This window comes from Pseudophryne corroboree, chromosome 9 (assembly GCF_028390025.1).
Source record: "Pseudophryne corroboree isolate aPseCor3 chromosome 9, aPseCor3.hap2, whole genome shotgun sequence".
Classification (NCBI taxonomy): domain Eukaryota; kingdom Metazoa; phylum Chordata; class Amphibia; order Anura; family Myobatrachidae; genus Pseudophryne; species Pseudophryne corroboree.
Window position 1 is genome coordinate 167,738,353 of NC_086452.1, and position 16,622 is coordinate 167,754,974.

General features: G+C 44.6%; 1 protein-coding gene across 5 annotated transcripts in view; it reads left to right on the forward strand.

Annotated features, from left to right (window-relative positions):
- The window catches only part of KYAT3 (kynurenine aminotransferase 3), a 255,249-nt gene extending 240,974 nt beyond the window's left edge, over positions 1–14,275 (forward strand). For all 5 annotated transcript variants that reach the window (XM_063939940.1, XM_063939941.1, XM_063939942.1 and 2 more), the window contains 3 exons: positions 9,557–9,630; positions 11,522–11,608; positions 14,060–14,275. In XM_063939940.1, coding sequence (XP_063796010.1) covers positions 9,557–9,630; positions 11,522–11,608; positions 14,060–14,113 — 215 coding nt within the window. In that variant the 3' untranslated portion in view covers positions 14,114–14,275. The remainder of the gene's footprint in view (positions 1–9,556; positions 9,631–11,521; positions 11,609–14,059) is intronic.
- Positions 14,276–16,622: the final 2,347 nt, after the last annotated feature.

Here is a 16,622-nt window from a genome sequence, read left to right on the forward strand (position 1 = left end):
TCATCCATCTGCTTCTTCTCATCCTCCAAATTACTGCAGATGCGGTGCACCCGTAAAAGTTGGGAATATGGTAAACCATATTTCAGGGGGGCAGGATGATAACTTGATGCATGTAACAGGCTATTTACATCAGTAGGTTTGTTGTAGATTGAAGTAGAGAGTTTACCTGCAGTCAGTGTAATTCTCACATCAAGGAAATGTATGGTTTCAGGTTGAATGTTAAAAGCGAACTTTATATTGAAGCACTGGAGGGGCAGGTAATAGATCAACCCGTTGCAAAACATTTTAAGCAGTGCGGGCATAATTTATCCACATTGAGATATAGAATTTTAGAACAGGTACCGCTCACAAAGCGGGGAGGTGATAGAGCTAAACAGCTCTTACAAAAGGAGGCTCGTTGGATACACCGACTCAGGACGGTGTCTCCTCATGGGCTAAATGAAACTTTGTCCCTTTCTTGTTTTCTATAAGAGATTTTTTATTAAAGTCTGTCTATATGCTAGTCGGGAAATAGTATGGTTCGATTATGTAATGTTGCGATTATATTGGTATGAAGTACTGTTAATGCACAAGAACTGTGGATGATGTTTTAAATGAGCTGCCACTTTTGTTTATGTTGAAGTTTCCATGGTGATGGGAGCACGCAAGCCGGTATGCGCCAGAGACGGGACTTCGTGGTCCGCAGTTGATGACGTAACCGGATGTAGCTACACGGAACTCCGTGGGCACCTGCACTTGTGGTGATTAGATTCTGTTATTTAAGGTAAGATGTGTTTTACTCTGTTCATTGTTGCTTCTGAAGACGGTCAATAAAGACCGAAACGTTAAGCTTGTCTAAACGGGGTGGTCTCATTTATTCACCTGATTAAGTCCTTAGAGTGCCGCCGACTACATTTATATATATATATATATATATATATATATATATATATATATATATATATATATATATTTATATGTATAAAAGCAGATAGACAAACTCACACGTACACCGTTTTTTACAAAGCCCACAGCCATAAGCACAAGTTGCATCGCTGCTGAGAGGGTATGTACCAAAGCACATTCAACTTGTATCCAGTCACAGATCGGATACATCAGTTTCACCTGGCCATCCCATCCTTCCCACTTGTCTCTGTGCGTGTCCCAGTCCCTTTATTTGTGTACCGTATATGTCTGACACTGGACTGACATATTGAGCTAGCTCTGAGAGACTGTATATTTTATGTGTGTGTACAGTATCTATCTATCTATCTATCTATCTATCTATCTATCTATCTATCTATCTATCTATCTATCTATCTATCTATCTATCTATCTATCTATCTATCTATCTATCTTAGTATTTGATAGGGGCACCTACAAGTTTGGTGCTTAGGGGACCCCCCAGATCTTGATCCAGTTCTGGTCACAAGCGCCTGGGCTCTCGACTGATTGTGCAAGAAGAGCTGTCTGTTTACCTGAAAACAAACAATAGACAGTTTGCAGTAGTGTAATTGTGTAAGTATACACATGCATCTTAGTTGAAGCGTCATGCAGCTTGGACGCACCAGGAGACTGTGCTGATTAATTTGCTATGTGACACTTGTATATGGGTTGGATATGGGTGACCTGCATTTGTGATCGTGATGGTTACCATACCGACGCCGGGGTCGACTGTCTGGATTTAGAGGGGTCGGGATGCAGGCGTCAGGAGACTGCCGGTCACATAACTACATCCACTATATATCTGTGTGCGATTGAGGCTCTGAATCTGTATATAAAGAGCTACAATGTACTGTTCTGTATACAGACTCAGTCACACACAGTATACAAGTGTCCTACTATCAAATTAAATCCGCACAGTCTCCTGGTACATCCTAGTCGCGTTGTGTTGCAGCTAAGATGTTTTTTTTCCGCAAAAAAGACGCCTGGCGCTATCATAAGGACCTGGTGGCTCTCTCGCGCCAGATATCTCCCACTGCGTGGCCTATTGGGCTAGATGTATGAATACACAGCATTACATTTTATCACAATTTATTCCAGGCTTTTTATTTTTAGATATAGTAAATATATTCTTTTAAATATAGTACAGTACAATTAGTACTAATGTACTAGCACGATAATATAACAATATAGTAAGTCCTTATTTTGTCAAAGTTCTAGTCAGTGTATTGACTTAATGAACTAGCACACATACGCTCACAACATACGTGTGTTTATGTGTATAACGAACTATACACTTTAAGATTAAGATTATCTTCAAATTTGGTAATGTATGGGAGTAAATGACTATCAACCATTCATTCCAAAAAGCTGGAAAACGGACAAACTCAGTCATTTAGACAAATTAGTTATAACAACCAGCGAACTATTGCAGGTTGGGACTGAGAGAGGACTGGAGTTCCTACTGAAATGCAGAGAAAGGACTTTGTGTTTCCTTTGTGATATGCACAGATTTGTAGAACAGAGCTGTTCATAGGGCTACAAAATAGACGACTTATTTGTGCAGCCCATAATAAACAAATATATATGTATATACTGTATGTATGTGTATATATATATTTCTCTAACGTCCTAGTGGATGCTGGGAACTCCGTAAGGACCATGGGGAATAGCGGGCTCCGAAGGAGGCTGGGCACTCTAGAAAGATTTATGACTACCTGGTGTGCACTGGCTCCTCCCACTATGACCCTCCTCCAAGCCTCAGTTAGATCTTGTGCCCGGCCGAGGTTGGATGCACACTAGGGGCTCTCCTGAGCCCTTAGAAAGAAAGTATAGATTTAGGTTTTTTATTTTCAGTGAGACCTGCTGGCAACAGGCTCACTGCAGCGAGGGACTAAGGGGAGAAGAAGCGAACTCGCCTGCTTGCAGCCGGATTGGGCTTCTTAGGCTACTGGACACCATTAGCTCCAGAGGGATCGACCGCAGGCCCAGTCCTTGGTGTTCGGTCCCGGAGCCGCGCCGCCGTCCCCCTTACAGAGCCAGAAGCAAGAAGAGGTCCGGAAAAACGGCGGCAGAAGACATCAGTCTTCACCAAGGTAGCGCACAGCACTGCAGCTGTGCGCCATTGCTCCTCATGCACACCACACACTCCGGTCACTGATGGGTGCAGGGCGCTGGGGGGGGGGGCGCCCTGAGCAGCAATATAAACACCTTGGCTGGCAAAAATACATCACATATAACCCCCAGGGCTATATGGATGTATATTAACCCCTGCCAGATTCCATAAAAATGCGGGAGAAAAGTCCGCGAAAAAGGGGCGGAGCCTATCTCCTCAGCACACTGGCGCCATTTTTCCCTCACAGCTCCGTTGGAGGGAAGCTCCCTGGCTCTCCCCTGCAGTCTACACTACAGAACAGGGTTAAAACAGAGAGGGGGGGCACTAAATTTAGGCGCAGTATAAATTATATAAAAGCAGCTATAGGGGACATAACTCAGTTAGTCCCGGCATTATATAGCGCTCTGGTGTGTGCTGGCATACTCTCACTCTGTCCCCCCAAAGGGCTTTTGTGGGTCCTGTCCTCATTGGAGCATTCCTTGTGTGTGTGCGGTGTGTCGGTACGGCTGTGTCGACATGTTTGATGAGGAGACTTATGTGGAGGCGGAGCAGATGCCGATAAATGAGATGTCGCCCCTGTGGGCCGACACCAGAGTGGATGGATAGGTGGAAGGTATTAACCGACAGTGTCAACTCCTTACATAAAAGGCTGGATGACGTAACAGCTATGGGACAGCCGGCTTCTCAGCCCACGCCTGCCCAGACGTCTCAAAGGCCATCAACGCTCCCTCAGATGGCAGACACAGATGTCGACACGGAGTCTGACTCCAGTGTCGACGAGGTTGAGACATATACACAATCCACTAGGAACATCCGTTACATGATCCCGGCAATATAAAATGTGTTACACATTTCTGACATTAACCCAAGTACCACTAAAAACAAAGGGTTTTATGTGTGGGGAGAAAAAGCAGGCAGTGTTTTGTTCCCCCATTAAATGAGTGAATGAAGTGTGAAAAAGCGTGGGTTTCCCCGATAAGAAACTGGTAATTTCTAACAAGTTACTGATGGCGTACCCTTTCCCGCCAGAGGATAAGTTACGCTGGGAGATATCCCCTAGGGTGGATAAGGCGCTCACACGTTTGTCAAGGTGGCACTGCCGTCTTAGGATACGGACACTTTGAAGGTACCTGCTGATAAATAGCAGGAGGCTATCCTGAAGTCTGTAATTACACACTCAGGTACTAGACTGAGACCTGCAGACTGCTGCAGCGTGGTCTGTACCCCTTTCAAACAGGGATACTATTTTGCGAACATAAGACGTCGTCTTATATATGAGGGATGCACAGAGGAATATTTTGCCGGCTGGCATCCTGAATTATTGCAATGTCCATTCTGTCAGGAGGGTATTGGAGACCCGACACTGGACAGGTGATGCTGACTTTAAAAGGCACATAGAGCCTTATAAGGGTGAGGAATTGGTTGGGGATGGTCTCTGGGACCTCGTATCCACAGCAACAGCTGGGATGAAAATATTTTACCTCAGGTTTCCTCACAGCCTAAGAAAAGCACTGTATTATCAGGTACAGTCCTTTCGCCTTCAAAAAAGCAGGCGGGTCAAACGAGGGAAGAGGGAAAAAGCTGCACCAGCAGCCAGTTCCCAGAATCAAAATTCTTCCCCTGCTTCCTCTGAGTCCACCGCATGACGCGGGGGCTCCACAGGCGTAGCCAGGTACGGTGGGGGGCCGCCTCAAAAATTTCAGCGATCAGTGGGCTCGCTCACAGGTGGATCCCTGGATCCTTCAAGTAGTATCTCAGGGGTACAAGCTGGAAGTCGAGGCGTCTCCCCCCTGCCGTTTACTCAAATCTGCCTTGCCGACAACTCCCTCAGGCAGGGAGGCTGTGCTAGAGGCAATTCACAAGCTGTATTCCCAGCAGGTGATAGTCAAGGTGCCCCTACTTCAACAAGGACGGGGTTACTATTCCACACTGTTTGTGGTACCGAAACCAGCCGGTTCGGTGAGACCCATTTTAAAATGGAAATCCTTGAACACTTACATAACAAAGTTCAAGATGGAATCGCTCAGGGCGGTTATTGCAAGCCTGGACGAGGGGGATTACATGGTATCCCTGGACATCAAGGATGCTTACCTGCATGTACCTATTTACATTCCTCACCAGGAGTACCTCAGATTGTGGTACAGGATTGCCATTACCAATTCCAGACACTACCGTTTGGACTGTCCACGGCACCGAGGGTGTTTACCAAGGTAATGGCAGAAATGATGATACTCCTTCAAAAAAAAAAGGGAGTTTTTATTTATCCCATACTTGGACGATCTCCTTATAAAGGCAAGGTCCAGGGAGCAGTTACTGGTCGGAGTAGCACTATCTCAGGAGGTGCTACAACAGCATGGCTGGATTCTGAACATTCCAAAGTCACAGCTGGTTCCTTCCACTCGCTTACTGTTCCTGGGGATGATTTTGGACACAGAACAGAAAAAAGGGTTTCTCCCGCAGGAGAAAGCCAAGGAGCTGTCATCTCTAGTCAGAGACCTCCTAAAACCAAAAAGGGTATCGGTGCATCGTTGCACACGAGTCCTGGGAAAAATGGTGGCTTCATACGAAGCAATTCCATTCGGCAGGTTCCATGCGAGGACCTTCCAGTGAGACCTCTTAGATAAGTGGTCGGGATCGCATCTTCAAATGCATCAAATGATAACCCTGTCTCCAAGGACCAGGGTGTCTCTACTGTGGTGGATGCAGGGTGCTCATCTTCTAGAGGGCCGCAGTTTCGGCATACAGGACTGGGTCCTGGTGACCACGGATGCCATCCTTCAAGGCTGGGGAGCAGTCACACAGGGAAGAAACTTCCAGGGCCTATGGTCAAGTCAGGAGACTTCCCTACATATAAATTCTGGAACTGAGGGCCATTTACAATGCCCTAAGTCAGGCAAGACCCCTGCTTCAAAACCAGCCGGTACTGATACAGTCAGACAACATCACGGCAGTCGCCCATGTGACCCGACAGGGCGGCACAAGAAGCAGGATGGCAATGGCAGAAGCCACAAGGATTCTCAGATGGGCGGAAAATCACGTACTAGCACTGTCAGCAGTGTTCATTCCGGGAGTGGACAACTGGGAAGCAGACTTCCTCAGCAGACACGACCTACACCCGGGAGAGTGGGGACTTCATCCAGAAGTCTTCCTGCTGTTGGTAAACCGTTGGGAAAGGCCACAGGTGGACATGATGGCGTCCCGCCTCAACAAAAACTAAAGAGATATTGCGCCAGGTCAAGGGACCCTCAGGCGATAGCTGTGGACGCTCTACTGACACCGTGGGTGTACCAGTCGGTTTATGGGTTCCCTACTCTGCCTCTCATACCAAAGGTACTGAGAATAATAAGATGGCGAGGAGTAAGAACGATACTCGTGGGTCCGGATTGGCCAAGAAGGGCTTGGTACCCGGAACTTCAGGAAATGATATCAGAGGACCCATGGCCTCTGCCGCTCAGACAGGACCTGCGGCAGCAGGGGCCCTGTCTGTACCAAGACTTACCGCGGCTGCGTTTGACGGCATGGCGATTGAGCGCCGGATCCTGAAGGAAAAGGGTATTCCGGAAGAAGTCATTCCTGCGCTTATTAAAGCCAGGAAAGATGTTACGGCAAAGCATTATCACCGCATGTGGCGAAAATATGTTGCATGGTGCGAGGCCAAAAAGGCCCCAACAGAGGAATTTCCACTAGGTCGATTTCTACATTTCCTGCAAGCAGGAGTGAATATGGGCCTAAGTCTAGGCTCCATTAAAGTACAGATCTCGGCTCTGTCGATTTTCTTTCAAAAAGAATTAGCTTCAGTACCTGAAGTTCAGACATTGTGAAAGGAGTGCTGCATATTCAGCCCCCGTTTGTGCCCCCTGTGGCACCTTGGGATCTCAACGTGGTGTTGAGTTTTCTTAAAATCACATTGGTTTGAGCCACTAAAAACCGTGGATCTAAAATATCTCACGTGGAAAGTGGTCATGTTATTGGCCTTGGCTTCAGCCAGGCGAGGGTCAGAATTTGCGGCTTTATCATGTAAAAGCCCTTATCTGATTTTCCATATGGATAGGGCAGAATTGAGGACTCGTCCCCAATTTCTTCCTAAGGTGGTGTCAGCGTTTTACCTGAACCAGCCTATTGTGGTGCCGGCGGCTACTAGTGAATTGGAGGACTCCAAGTTGCTAGACGTTGTCAGGGCCCTGAAAATATATGTTTCCAGGACGGCTGGAGTCAGAAACTCTGACTCGCTGTTTATCCTGTATGCACCCAACAAGCTGGGTGCTCCTGCTTCTAAGCAGTCTATTGCTCGCTGGATTTGTAGTACAATTCAGCTTGCACATTCTGTGGCAGGCATACCACAGCCAAAATCTGTAAATGCCCATTCCACAAGGAAGGTGGGCTCATCTTGGGCGGCTGCCCGAGGGGTCTCGGCTTTACAACTTTGCCGAGCAGCTACTTGGTCAGGGGCAAACACGTTTGCAAAATTCTACAAATTTGATACCCTGGCTGAGGAGGACCTGGAGTTCTCTCATTCGGTGCTACAGAGTCATCCGCACTCTCCCGCCTGTTTGGGAGCTTTGGTATAAACCCCATGGTCCTTACGGAGTTCCCAGCATCCACTAGGACGTTAGAGAAAATAAAAATTTACTCACCGGTAATTCTATTTCTCGTAGTCCGTAGTGGATGCTGGGCGCCCATCCCAAGTGCGGATTGTCTGCAATACTTGTAAATAGTTATTGTTAACTAAGGGGTTATTGTTGAGCCATCTGTTGAGAGGCTCAGTTGTTTTCATACTGTCAAACTGGATATAGTATCACGAGTTGTACGGTGTGATTGGTGTGGCTGGTAAGAGTCTTACCCGGGATTCTAAATCCTTCCTTATTATGTCTGCTCGTCCGGGCACAGTGTCCTAACTGAGGCTTGGAGGAGGGTCATAGTGGGAGGAGCCAGTGCACACCAGGTAGTCATAAATCTTTCTCGAGTGCCCAGCCTCCTTCGGAGCCCGCTATTCCCCATGGTCCTTACGGAGTTCCCAGCATCCACTACGGACTACGAGAAATAGAATTACCGGTGAGTAAATTCTTATTGTGTGTGTATATATATATATATATATATATATATATATATATTTTTTTTTTTTTATCAATACTCATTCAAATAATAATGAATACAAACTTTTTTTGTGTGTGTGGGGCATAGCTCCTTCAGCCACAAGCCATGACAGACCGACACATTTCTAGGTGCTCATTATATGAGTGTAGAATTAGAATTGGGGATTATTTTGTTGTCTGCTGCCACCTAGTGGATTATTTTTATAGACTTCTGGAACTATATATTGAAAGGCTACAACACAAAATAACTTGTTTATCTTATTTAAATATGTATTTACAGGTATAGTCAAAGATCAACAATAACACAGTCGACATTGATAATGTCAACAGTTATGATGTGGACATTGTTAAAATGTTGACCTTGCAGTATGTTGCTATTCTCAGAATGTTGACATTTGAAAGTCAACATTGTCAGAATGTCAACATTGGGGTAAGGCCGCAGGAGGGTAACGCTGCTACTTCGGTGACATAGAAGTGACACTCATATGACTGCCAGGACCCGAACGACGACACTTCAGCCACCAGGAGAATGCAAGTCACTGCTGGCCTGCCAGAATGAAATGTCGACATTTTAACATGTTGACATTACATAACTGTCTAGTTGATATACATCGACATGTTCAGTCAACATCGACTTTCCGTACCCAGACCATTTATTTAGTGCAACAAAAAGTACAAAAAAAACACAACACAAACCTAAATCATCCAGTGTCTGGAGGAAAAAAAATCTTTCTTCAGTTGTCAGTATGGTTAGAGAAGGAAAGGCTGTGGCACTGTGCACAATCAGCTGATGGAATAACACTTCTGTAACCTGTCACTGAGAAATCCTCTCCTGAGCTGGCTGTCTGTGGAGTAACGCTTATATAAAAGGCCATCACCTGATGACATCTCATGTCTACCCAATAAGGGTCATTTTCAACCATTTCTTGCAATTAGGGATAGTTAAAGAGGAGAACATAAAGGTAGCTTTGTTATGAAGGCCCTATGAATAGACATGGTCAATAGTATCAAATTAAAATCCGTAGGACAATGACTGAGAAATCCTGTATATAGAAAAATGTGTTTCCAACAAAGTGCAGTATCCAGTTAGCCCCTATACCGGAAAACCAGCCCTCACAGTTGCGATAACTCATTGGTCCAGGAACTTATGCCGTATCCCATGTGTTATCGGCTGAAAATAGGACATTTTTTGAGCCAGTAAAAACGGATACAATTGGATAGCCTGAAAATGACCGTCAGGCTAAAATCACGATAATAGCCTGCAAAAAATTAGCGCAGCTAGTTGGATACCCCCCTTTGTTTGTTACTTAGAGCGCACAGTGTTTTAAAGGTTGTGAATATATAAAGGGTTAGTAACTTGTCATATAAAAGGCTTGCTTGAAATGTCACACATCTTTGTCTTAAATCATTTTGTTATCTATTGAAGGAGTGGATCTTTCCCATATAAAGGGCGATGAACCTTATGATTACAAATTTGTAAAGTGGATGATTACAACCAAAGTGAGTAAATTGTTCTCATACATAGTAGCTGCTCTGTTTTGTATCTAGAAACAATCTATAAATATTGACATTGTTTTTCACTAATTAACTTGTAAGGGAAAAAAATAACCAAACCTTCCTGGCGCTATTAATCAGATGAAGTGCCGCAATTCTCAGGGGTAATTGGTCAAGCCCATTATAATAAAATCCAAGAAAAAGAAATATATTTTCCTACCCGGGGCGCAGCTTGTTACACAGCACGAGCATACCGGCCGGCCGGTGAGAGCATCGGAAAACCCCAGTGCTAAGGGGTAACTGGTGAGCATTTATCTCCAAGTACCCACGGGACTCCAGATAAGGCTAAAATTAAAAGCACTAGCCGGGAGGGGAACGGAGGATTGCCCAAAGGAAATACGGGCAAAGAGACATGCAAGGTAGCTATAATAGTGTACTGGATACACGGTGCAGTGAAACAAAGACTGCTATTTGCACAAGAGTACTATAAAGCTGCAAAAACGTCATTACATGTGAATGGGAAACTCACAGATGTGAGAGGGCACGGACTGCCATAAAATTGCTTAGTGGAATATAAAAATATATGGACTGCCTTAACATTGGTTATTTAAACAGGTTTTATTCCTTAAGGAACACATTTTATTAATTGAATATATATATATATATATATATATATATATATATATAATATACCTTGCACTGTACATGTGTATAGTAATTGTTATTTTTTAGTTTTAAGATACTGGCCGGTATCAATGTGATGTGTATGGTTTTATAAAAATATTAAAAATCATATCAGATTGAGGTAGCGCATTCTCATTGTTTTTGTAAAAAAACATATTTATTTTTCTTAACTTGTAAGGGGCTCACCTACAACTCTCATATACTGTACGCATACCTCCCAACTCTCCTAGTATTAACAGGACCATCCAAATTTGCAGAACGCAATAGTTTCTATTAAAAATGGGCATTTCTGGGTGGGTAGGTGTAAGGTTTGCGTCTGATCGTGCAGAGATCCGGAAGATTGGGTGGTGGAGCTTATTGACTCAGGGGGTCATTCCGACCTGATCGCACGCTAGCAATTTTGTTGCAGCACTGCGATCAGGTCAATACTCTGCAAAACTGAGCATGCGTATGCATCGCATTGCGCACGCGCGTCGTACGGGTACAAAGCGGATCGGTGCTGGGCGATGGATTTAACAAAGTATCCACTCGCACAGCCGATCAAAGAAGATTGACAGGAAGAAGGCGTTTATGGGTGTCAACTGACCGTTTTCAGGGAGTGGTTGGAAAAACGCAGGCGTGTCCAAGCGTTTGCAGGGCGGGTGTCTGACGTCCGTTCCGGGACCGGACAGGCTGAAGTGATCGCAGCGGCTGAGTTAGTTCAGACCTACTCAGAAACTGCACAAAACTTTTTTGTACTGCTCAGCTGCACAAGCGTTCGCACACTTGCAAAGCGAAAATACACTCCCCCATAGGCTGTGACTATCTGATCGCAGCGCTGCAAAAAATAGCTAGTGAGCGATCAACTCGGAATGACCCCCTCAGCCTCTAGATGTTGGAAGGTAGACATAGACAAGAGAATATGGTATTCACAGTAATTACTAAGTGTAAAAATCTAATTTTTGTAGAATTAAATACAAAGACCTTTACATCTTTTATTTATTAACAGGAAATCTTCAGTCCTGCAGTGTTCCAAATGTAAAAGTCAATTAACATGAGTAGACGGGCCCAACTTGATATTATTTTATATAGCTACCATGCTAATGTAATAACCATTGCAGCATCTCCTATTATAGAAAGTAACTTCCAGTTTTACGTTCTACAAAGTGTGATTGATGTAACTATACATTAATTCTGCTAACATGTCAGTTGTATATCTTTTTTTCTATTCCAGAAACTAGCCGCTATACCTATAACCGCATTTTGTGGACCTGAAACTAGAAAACAGTTTGAAAAATATGTACGATTCTGTTTCATCAAGGTAAGGCTGTACAGTATTCTTACAGGGTTGTCCACGATATCTATGCATTTATGTATGTATTACAGAGATGAATGATATTCCGTTCCTGGCCAAAGTAAAATTAAATATTAGGCAAAGATTGCAGTGGAACAGCGACTTGTATTGGACAACAGAGTAGTAGAATGCTTGATAGACTTCCTTTTGTAAAAACAGCTCTCTCACCTCTCGTTATTATTTTACTCAGTAGTTAATAAGGATACATTTAAGACATACAAAATTATTGCGTCCCAAAATGACAGCAAGACCAAAATCTGTAGATAGCCATTGTGACACTACTCTTTTGATGCTTATATATTTACTACTGCTTAAGCCATAGTTGCAGAGTTTCCAGCTGCTCCTCCGGGTGGTGTCACCCGGTTCGGAGAGGGGAGGGTGTGGGTGGTGCAGGGGGTGTGACGTTGTGATTGCATATCATGGACCCACCCTCTGCTATACAAGTCGCAATCACAGGCATTGTGAAGTGGTGTTGAGATTCAGCAAGAACAGCGTTCTCATGCCACACTGACTGGCCACTTCCTGATTGACTGCGGGAGACTTGCCCACTTTTCTGGCATCCGGGATTGCCACCCGAGATTCTGCAGTCTCCCGTATGTTCCAGGACAGAATGCAAGTATGATTTAAGCAGTCATTTGTATAGTATGTATTGAAATCATCTTTCGCTTTTTGTATAGAAAAAAAAAATCAATCAATGCTATAGGACCATTATATACAGACTATGGGCCTACTTCAAGGTCGATTGCAAAATAAAATTTTCCCCTAATGGGCAAAACCATGTGCACTGCAGGGGGCAGATATAACATGTACAGAGAGAGTTACGGTGTGTACACGGTGAGATAAATCCTTTTCGATTTTGACTATATATAGTCAAAATTGTAAGGAAAGTTAGTGCAAATCAGAAGGTGTTATACCGCTTGCATGCAGGCCAATCTAGCACCAGCGATAGCGAAGCGCGGGGCTGCGCATCGCTATCGCTGTTGGGGGGGGGTACACACGGACAGATCATGCTTACATTCTAAGCAATCTAGTCAGATTGCTTAGATTTTAAGCAGCGATCGCTCCGTGAGTACCCCCCTTTAGTCAAAATTGTACATAGTTAAAATTGAAAGTACAGATAGTTAAAATCGGTGCTTCTGGGCTCTGGGGGAGTTCAAGGGAAATTTCATAGTCAAAATAGGGCATAGCAAGGATCTCACCGTGTGTATGCACCTTAAGATTTGGGTGGGTTATTTTGTTTCTGTGCAGGGTAAATACTGGTTGCTTTATTTTTATACTGAAACTTAGATTTCAGTTTGAACTCACCACACCCAAATCTAACTCTCTCTGCACATGTTATATCTGCCTCCCCTGCAGTGCACATGGTTTTGCCCATTAGAAGGAAATGTTATTTTGCAATCAACCTTGAATTAGGCCCTACTGTATGTGAGTGTATGCGTTACTGTTCAACCAGTTAGTGAGCTAATGCTATAGGACCATGATATACAGACAATGTGTATGCTTTAAACCTTATAGAAAGCCTACAACATAGCCATTTGCATGTCTTCCCTTGGTGCCGACTTTTTCACTTCTTTACAGGCTTCTGTGGAATCACATCCATTGGGAATGCCTTGTTTTTCTAATTTAGCTTCCTAATAAGGGTATATTTATGTTACGTTTCTATTTAATTTCTGATTGCAATCTTTTTATATATCTTGAGTATGATACCTATTTGCTGACATTCAGAGCAGCAGCAGCATGGGTGCTACTGGAACTGAGCAAGTTTGCTAGTACAAGAAAACATGGATTGATTCATGGATCAGTGTTCTCGCTACAGAGAGTGATGCAGAGTTCATATCTTGTGTGCTCTGGAAACAAGTGTACAGAAGACAGGCGATAAATAGCAGCACATAATACAGCCGTGTTTCCACTAGTGTCTGAAGAAGGGTAACTGGGTTGTAACAGGGAGATCGGATTAAAGTAAAGGCCAGTACTCACTGGCAGATGTGGGGAGAGATGTGTGCTGAGCGTGCGGGGGGGCGCTCATTTCACCCAATCTAGCACCAGCGATAGCGATGTGCAGGGCTGCGCATCGCTATCGCTGAGAGGGGTACACACGGGGAGATCACTGCTTAAAATCTAAGCAATCTAGTCAGATTGCTTAGATTTTAAGCAGCGATCGCTCCGTTAGTACCGCCTTTAACGTTCAGTGCTGGTGTGTAGATGGAATTATGGGTTATGCAGGGTTGTTCGTGTTCTGCACTCAGTACGATATGGTACAATTTTGCCAATTCCCAGACTAATTGCTGATCATAGGAGTTTGATAATTAGATTGTCATTGGGGAATTGCTGGGTAGATGTATCGCCCACATTAGAATAATACTGTTTACTATAAAGTAAAGTGATACATTAATGTTATAATTTCTATGTTTTGTATAGCAAGATGAAACTTTGGATGCAGCTGAGAAGATCCTGAAGAACTGGAAGAAGTGAAATGTAATAGCCACCTAAATGAGCTACAGTGCAGTTTCTGATACTAGTACCTGTAGCATCGTGTAACAGGAAGACTTTAATTAAGGTTCTCTTTTATTGGACATTTATTTTATTTTATGCAAACTAAATGAATCTGTGAATAAAATATATTATTTAAAATACTGTACTGCTTATATAAGTAGATTATTTTATGCATCATAAAACTCTATGGGGGATATTCAATTAGCCATTTTCTCTGACGTCCTAGTGGATGCTGGGTACTCCGTAAGGACCATGGGGAATAGACGGGCTCCGCAGGAGACTGGGCACTCTTAAAAGAAAGATTAGGTACTATATCTGGTGTGCACTGGCTCCTCCCTCTATGCCCCTCCTCCAGACCTCAGTTAGAATCTGTGCCCGGCCAGAGCTGGATGCACCCTAGGGGCTCTCCTGAGCTTCCTAGAAAAGAAAGTATTTGTTAGGTTTTTTATTTTCAGTGAGATCTGTTGGCAACAGACTCACTGCTACGTGGAACTGAGGGGAGAGAAGCGAACCTACCTGCTTGCAGCTAGCTTGGGCTTCTAAGGCTACTGGACACCATTAGCTTCAGAGGGATCGAACACAGGCCCAGTCCTCGGTCGTCCGGTCCCGGAGCCGCGCCGCCGTCCCCCTTGCAGAGCCAGAAGAACCGAAGAGAAGTTGAAAATCGGCGGCTGAAGACTCCAGTCTTCATAAAGGTAGCGCACAGCACTGCAGCTGTGCGCCATTGCTCCCTTAGCACACCACACACTCCGGTCACTGATGGGTGCAGGGCGCTGGGGGGGGGGCGCCCTGGGCAGCAATTAGATTACCTTTTGGCAATAAAAACACACATAATACAGTCTAGTACTGTATATGTGTAAAAAACCCCGCCATTAAAGTACATAAAAGGACAGAAGCCCGCCGCTGAGGGGGCCGGGCCTTCTTCCTCAGCACACCGGCGCCATTTTCTCTTCACAGCTCAGCTGGAAGAAAACTCCCCAGGCTTTCCCCTGCAGTATCCTGGTACACAAAGGGTAAAAAAGAGAGGGGGGGGGCACATAAATTTAGGCGCAAAACTGTGTATATAAGCTGCTATAGGGGAAAAATCACTCAGTATAGTGTACATCCCTGTATTATATAGCGCTGTGGTGTGTGCTGGCATACTCTCTCTCTGTCTCTCCAAAGGGCCTGGTGGGGGAACTATCTTCAAATAGAGCATCCCCTGTGTGTGTCGGTGCGCATGTGTCGACATGTCTGAGGTAAAAGGCTCTTCTAAGGAGGTGATAGAGCGGATATGTGTGTGGGAGGGTGTCTCCGTAGACAACGCCGACACCTGTTTGGATATGTGTAAGTGCTGAGGTAAAATTATTGCACAAAAGGTTAGGGAACAGAAAGGAAATCTACCCTGGTCTGTCCCTATGTCACAGAGTCCTTCAGAGTCTCTCTATGTTCACTATCCAAAATAACAAACACTGGTATCGACACGGAGTTTAACTCCACTGACGACTAAGATAATGCAAAGTTACAGCCAAGAGGGCTAAAAGATATTCAATATATGATTATTGGAATAAAAGATGATTTGCATATCACTGATGACTCATCTGTCCCTGACACGAGAGTACACATGTTAAGGGGAAGAATGCTGAGGTAAATTTCCCTCCTCTCATGAGGAAAATGAGTGGGAATCTCCAGACAAGAGACGGCAGCTTCCCACAAGAGAATTCTCAGGCTGTATCCTTTCCCCACTAGGGCCAGGATGTGTTGAGAATCTTCCCCTTGGGTGTCCTGTTTGCGCTAGCTATTCTAAGGGATCCTGCAGATAGTGTGCACATTCTAGTATACTACCCAGACCGGCGATTGTGTCGGCATGGGTTTATAGCGCTGTGGCAGCGTGGACAGGTACCTTATCAGCAGAGATTGAGACCCTAGTATGCATATAAATATTTTAAGATGCTGTCTAGATATATAATTATAAAGCATGCCCAAAGGGACATGAGTATACTGGGTCCTAGAGTCAAAAGCTATGTCGATTTCTGCTTGACGTGTCCTGTAGAATATACATTGGACAGATGATGCCGACTTAAGAGGCATATGGAAGGCTGAGGATTGTGTGGAGAAAGGTTCTCGGGCCTGGTCTCCACAGCTATAGTTGGTAATTCTGCTAGTTTGCCCTATATTCCTGCACAGCCTGGGAAAGCACGACATTATTAAATGCAGCTTTTCGAATAAAGAAACAAGAAAGTCTGAGGTGCGTCCTTTCTTGTCAGAGCCGGGGGCAGGGGAAAGAAGCTGTACAACACAGCTAGTCCCCAGGAACAGAAGTCCTCCCCGGCCTCTACAAAAATCCACCGCATGTCGCTGGGGCTCCACAGGCGGAGCTAGGCCCGGTGGAGACACGCCTTCGTAAGTTCAGCCACAAGTGGGTTCACTCCCTGTTAGATCCCTGGGCAATAGAAATTGTATCGCAGGGATACAGGCTGGACTGTGAGAAGATGCCCCCTCACCGAGG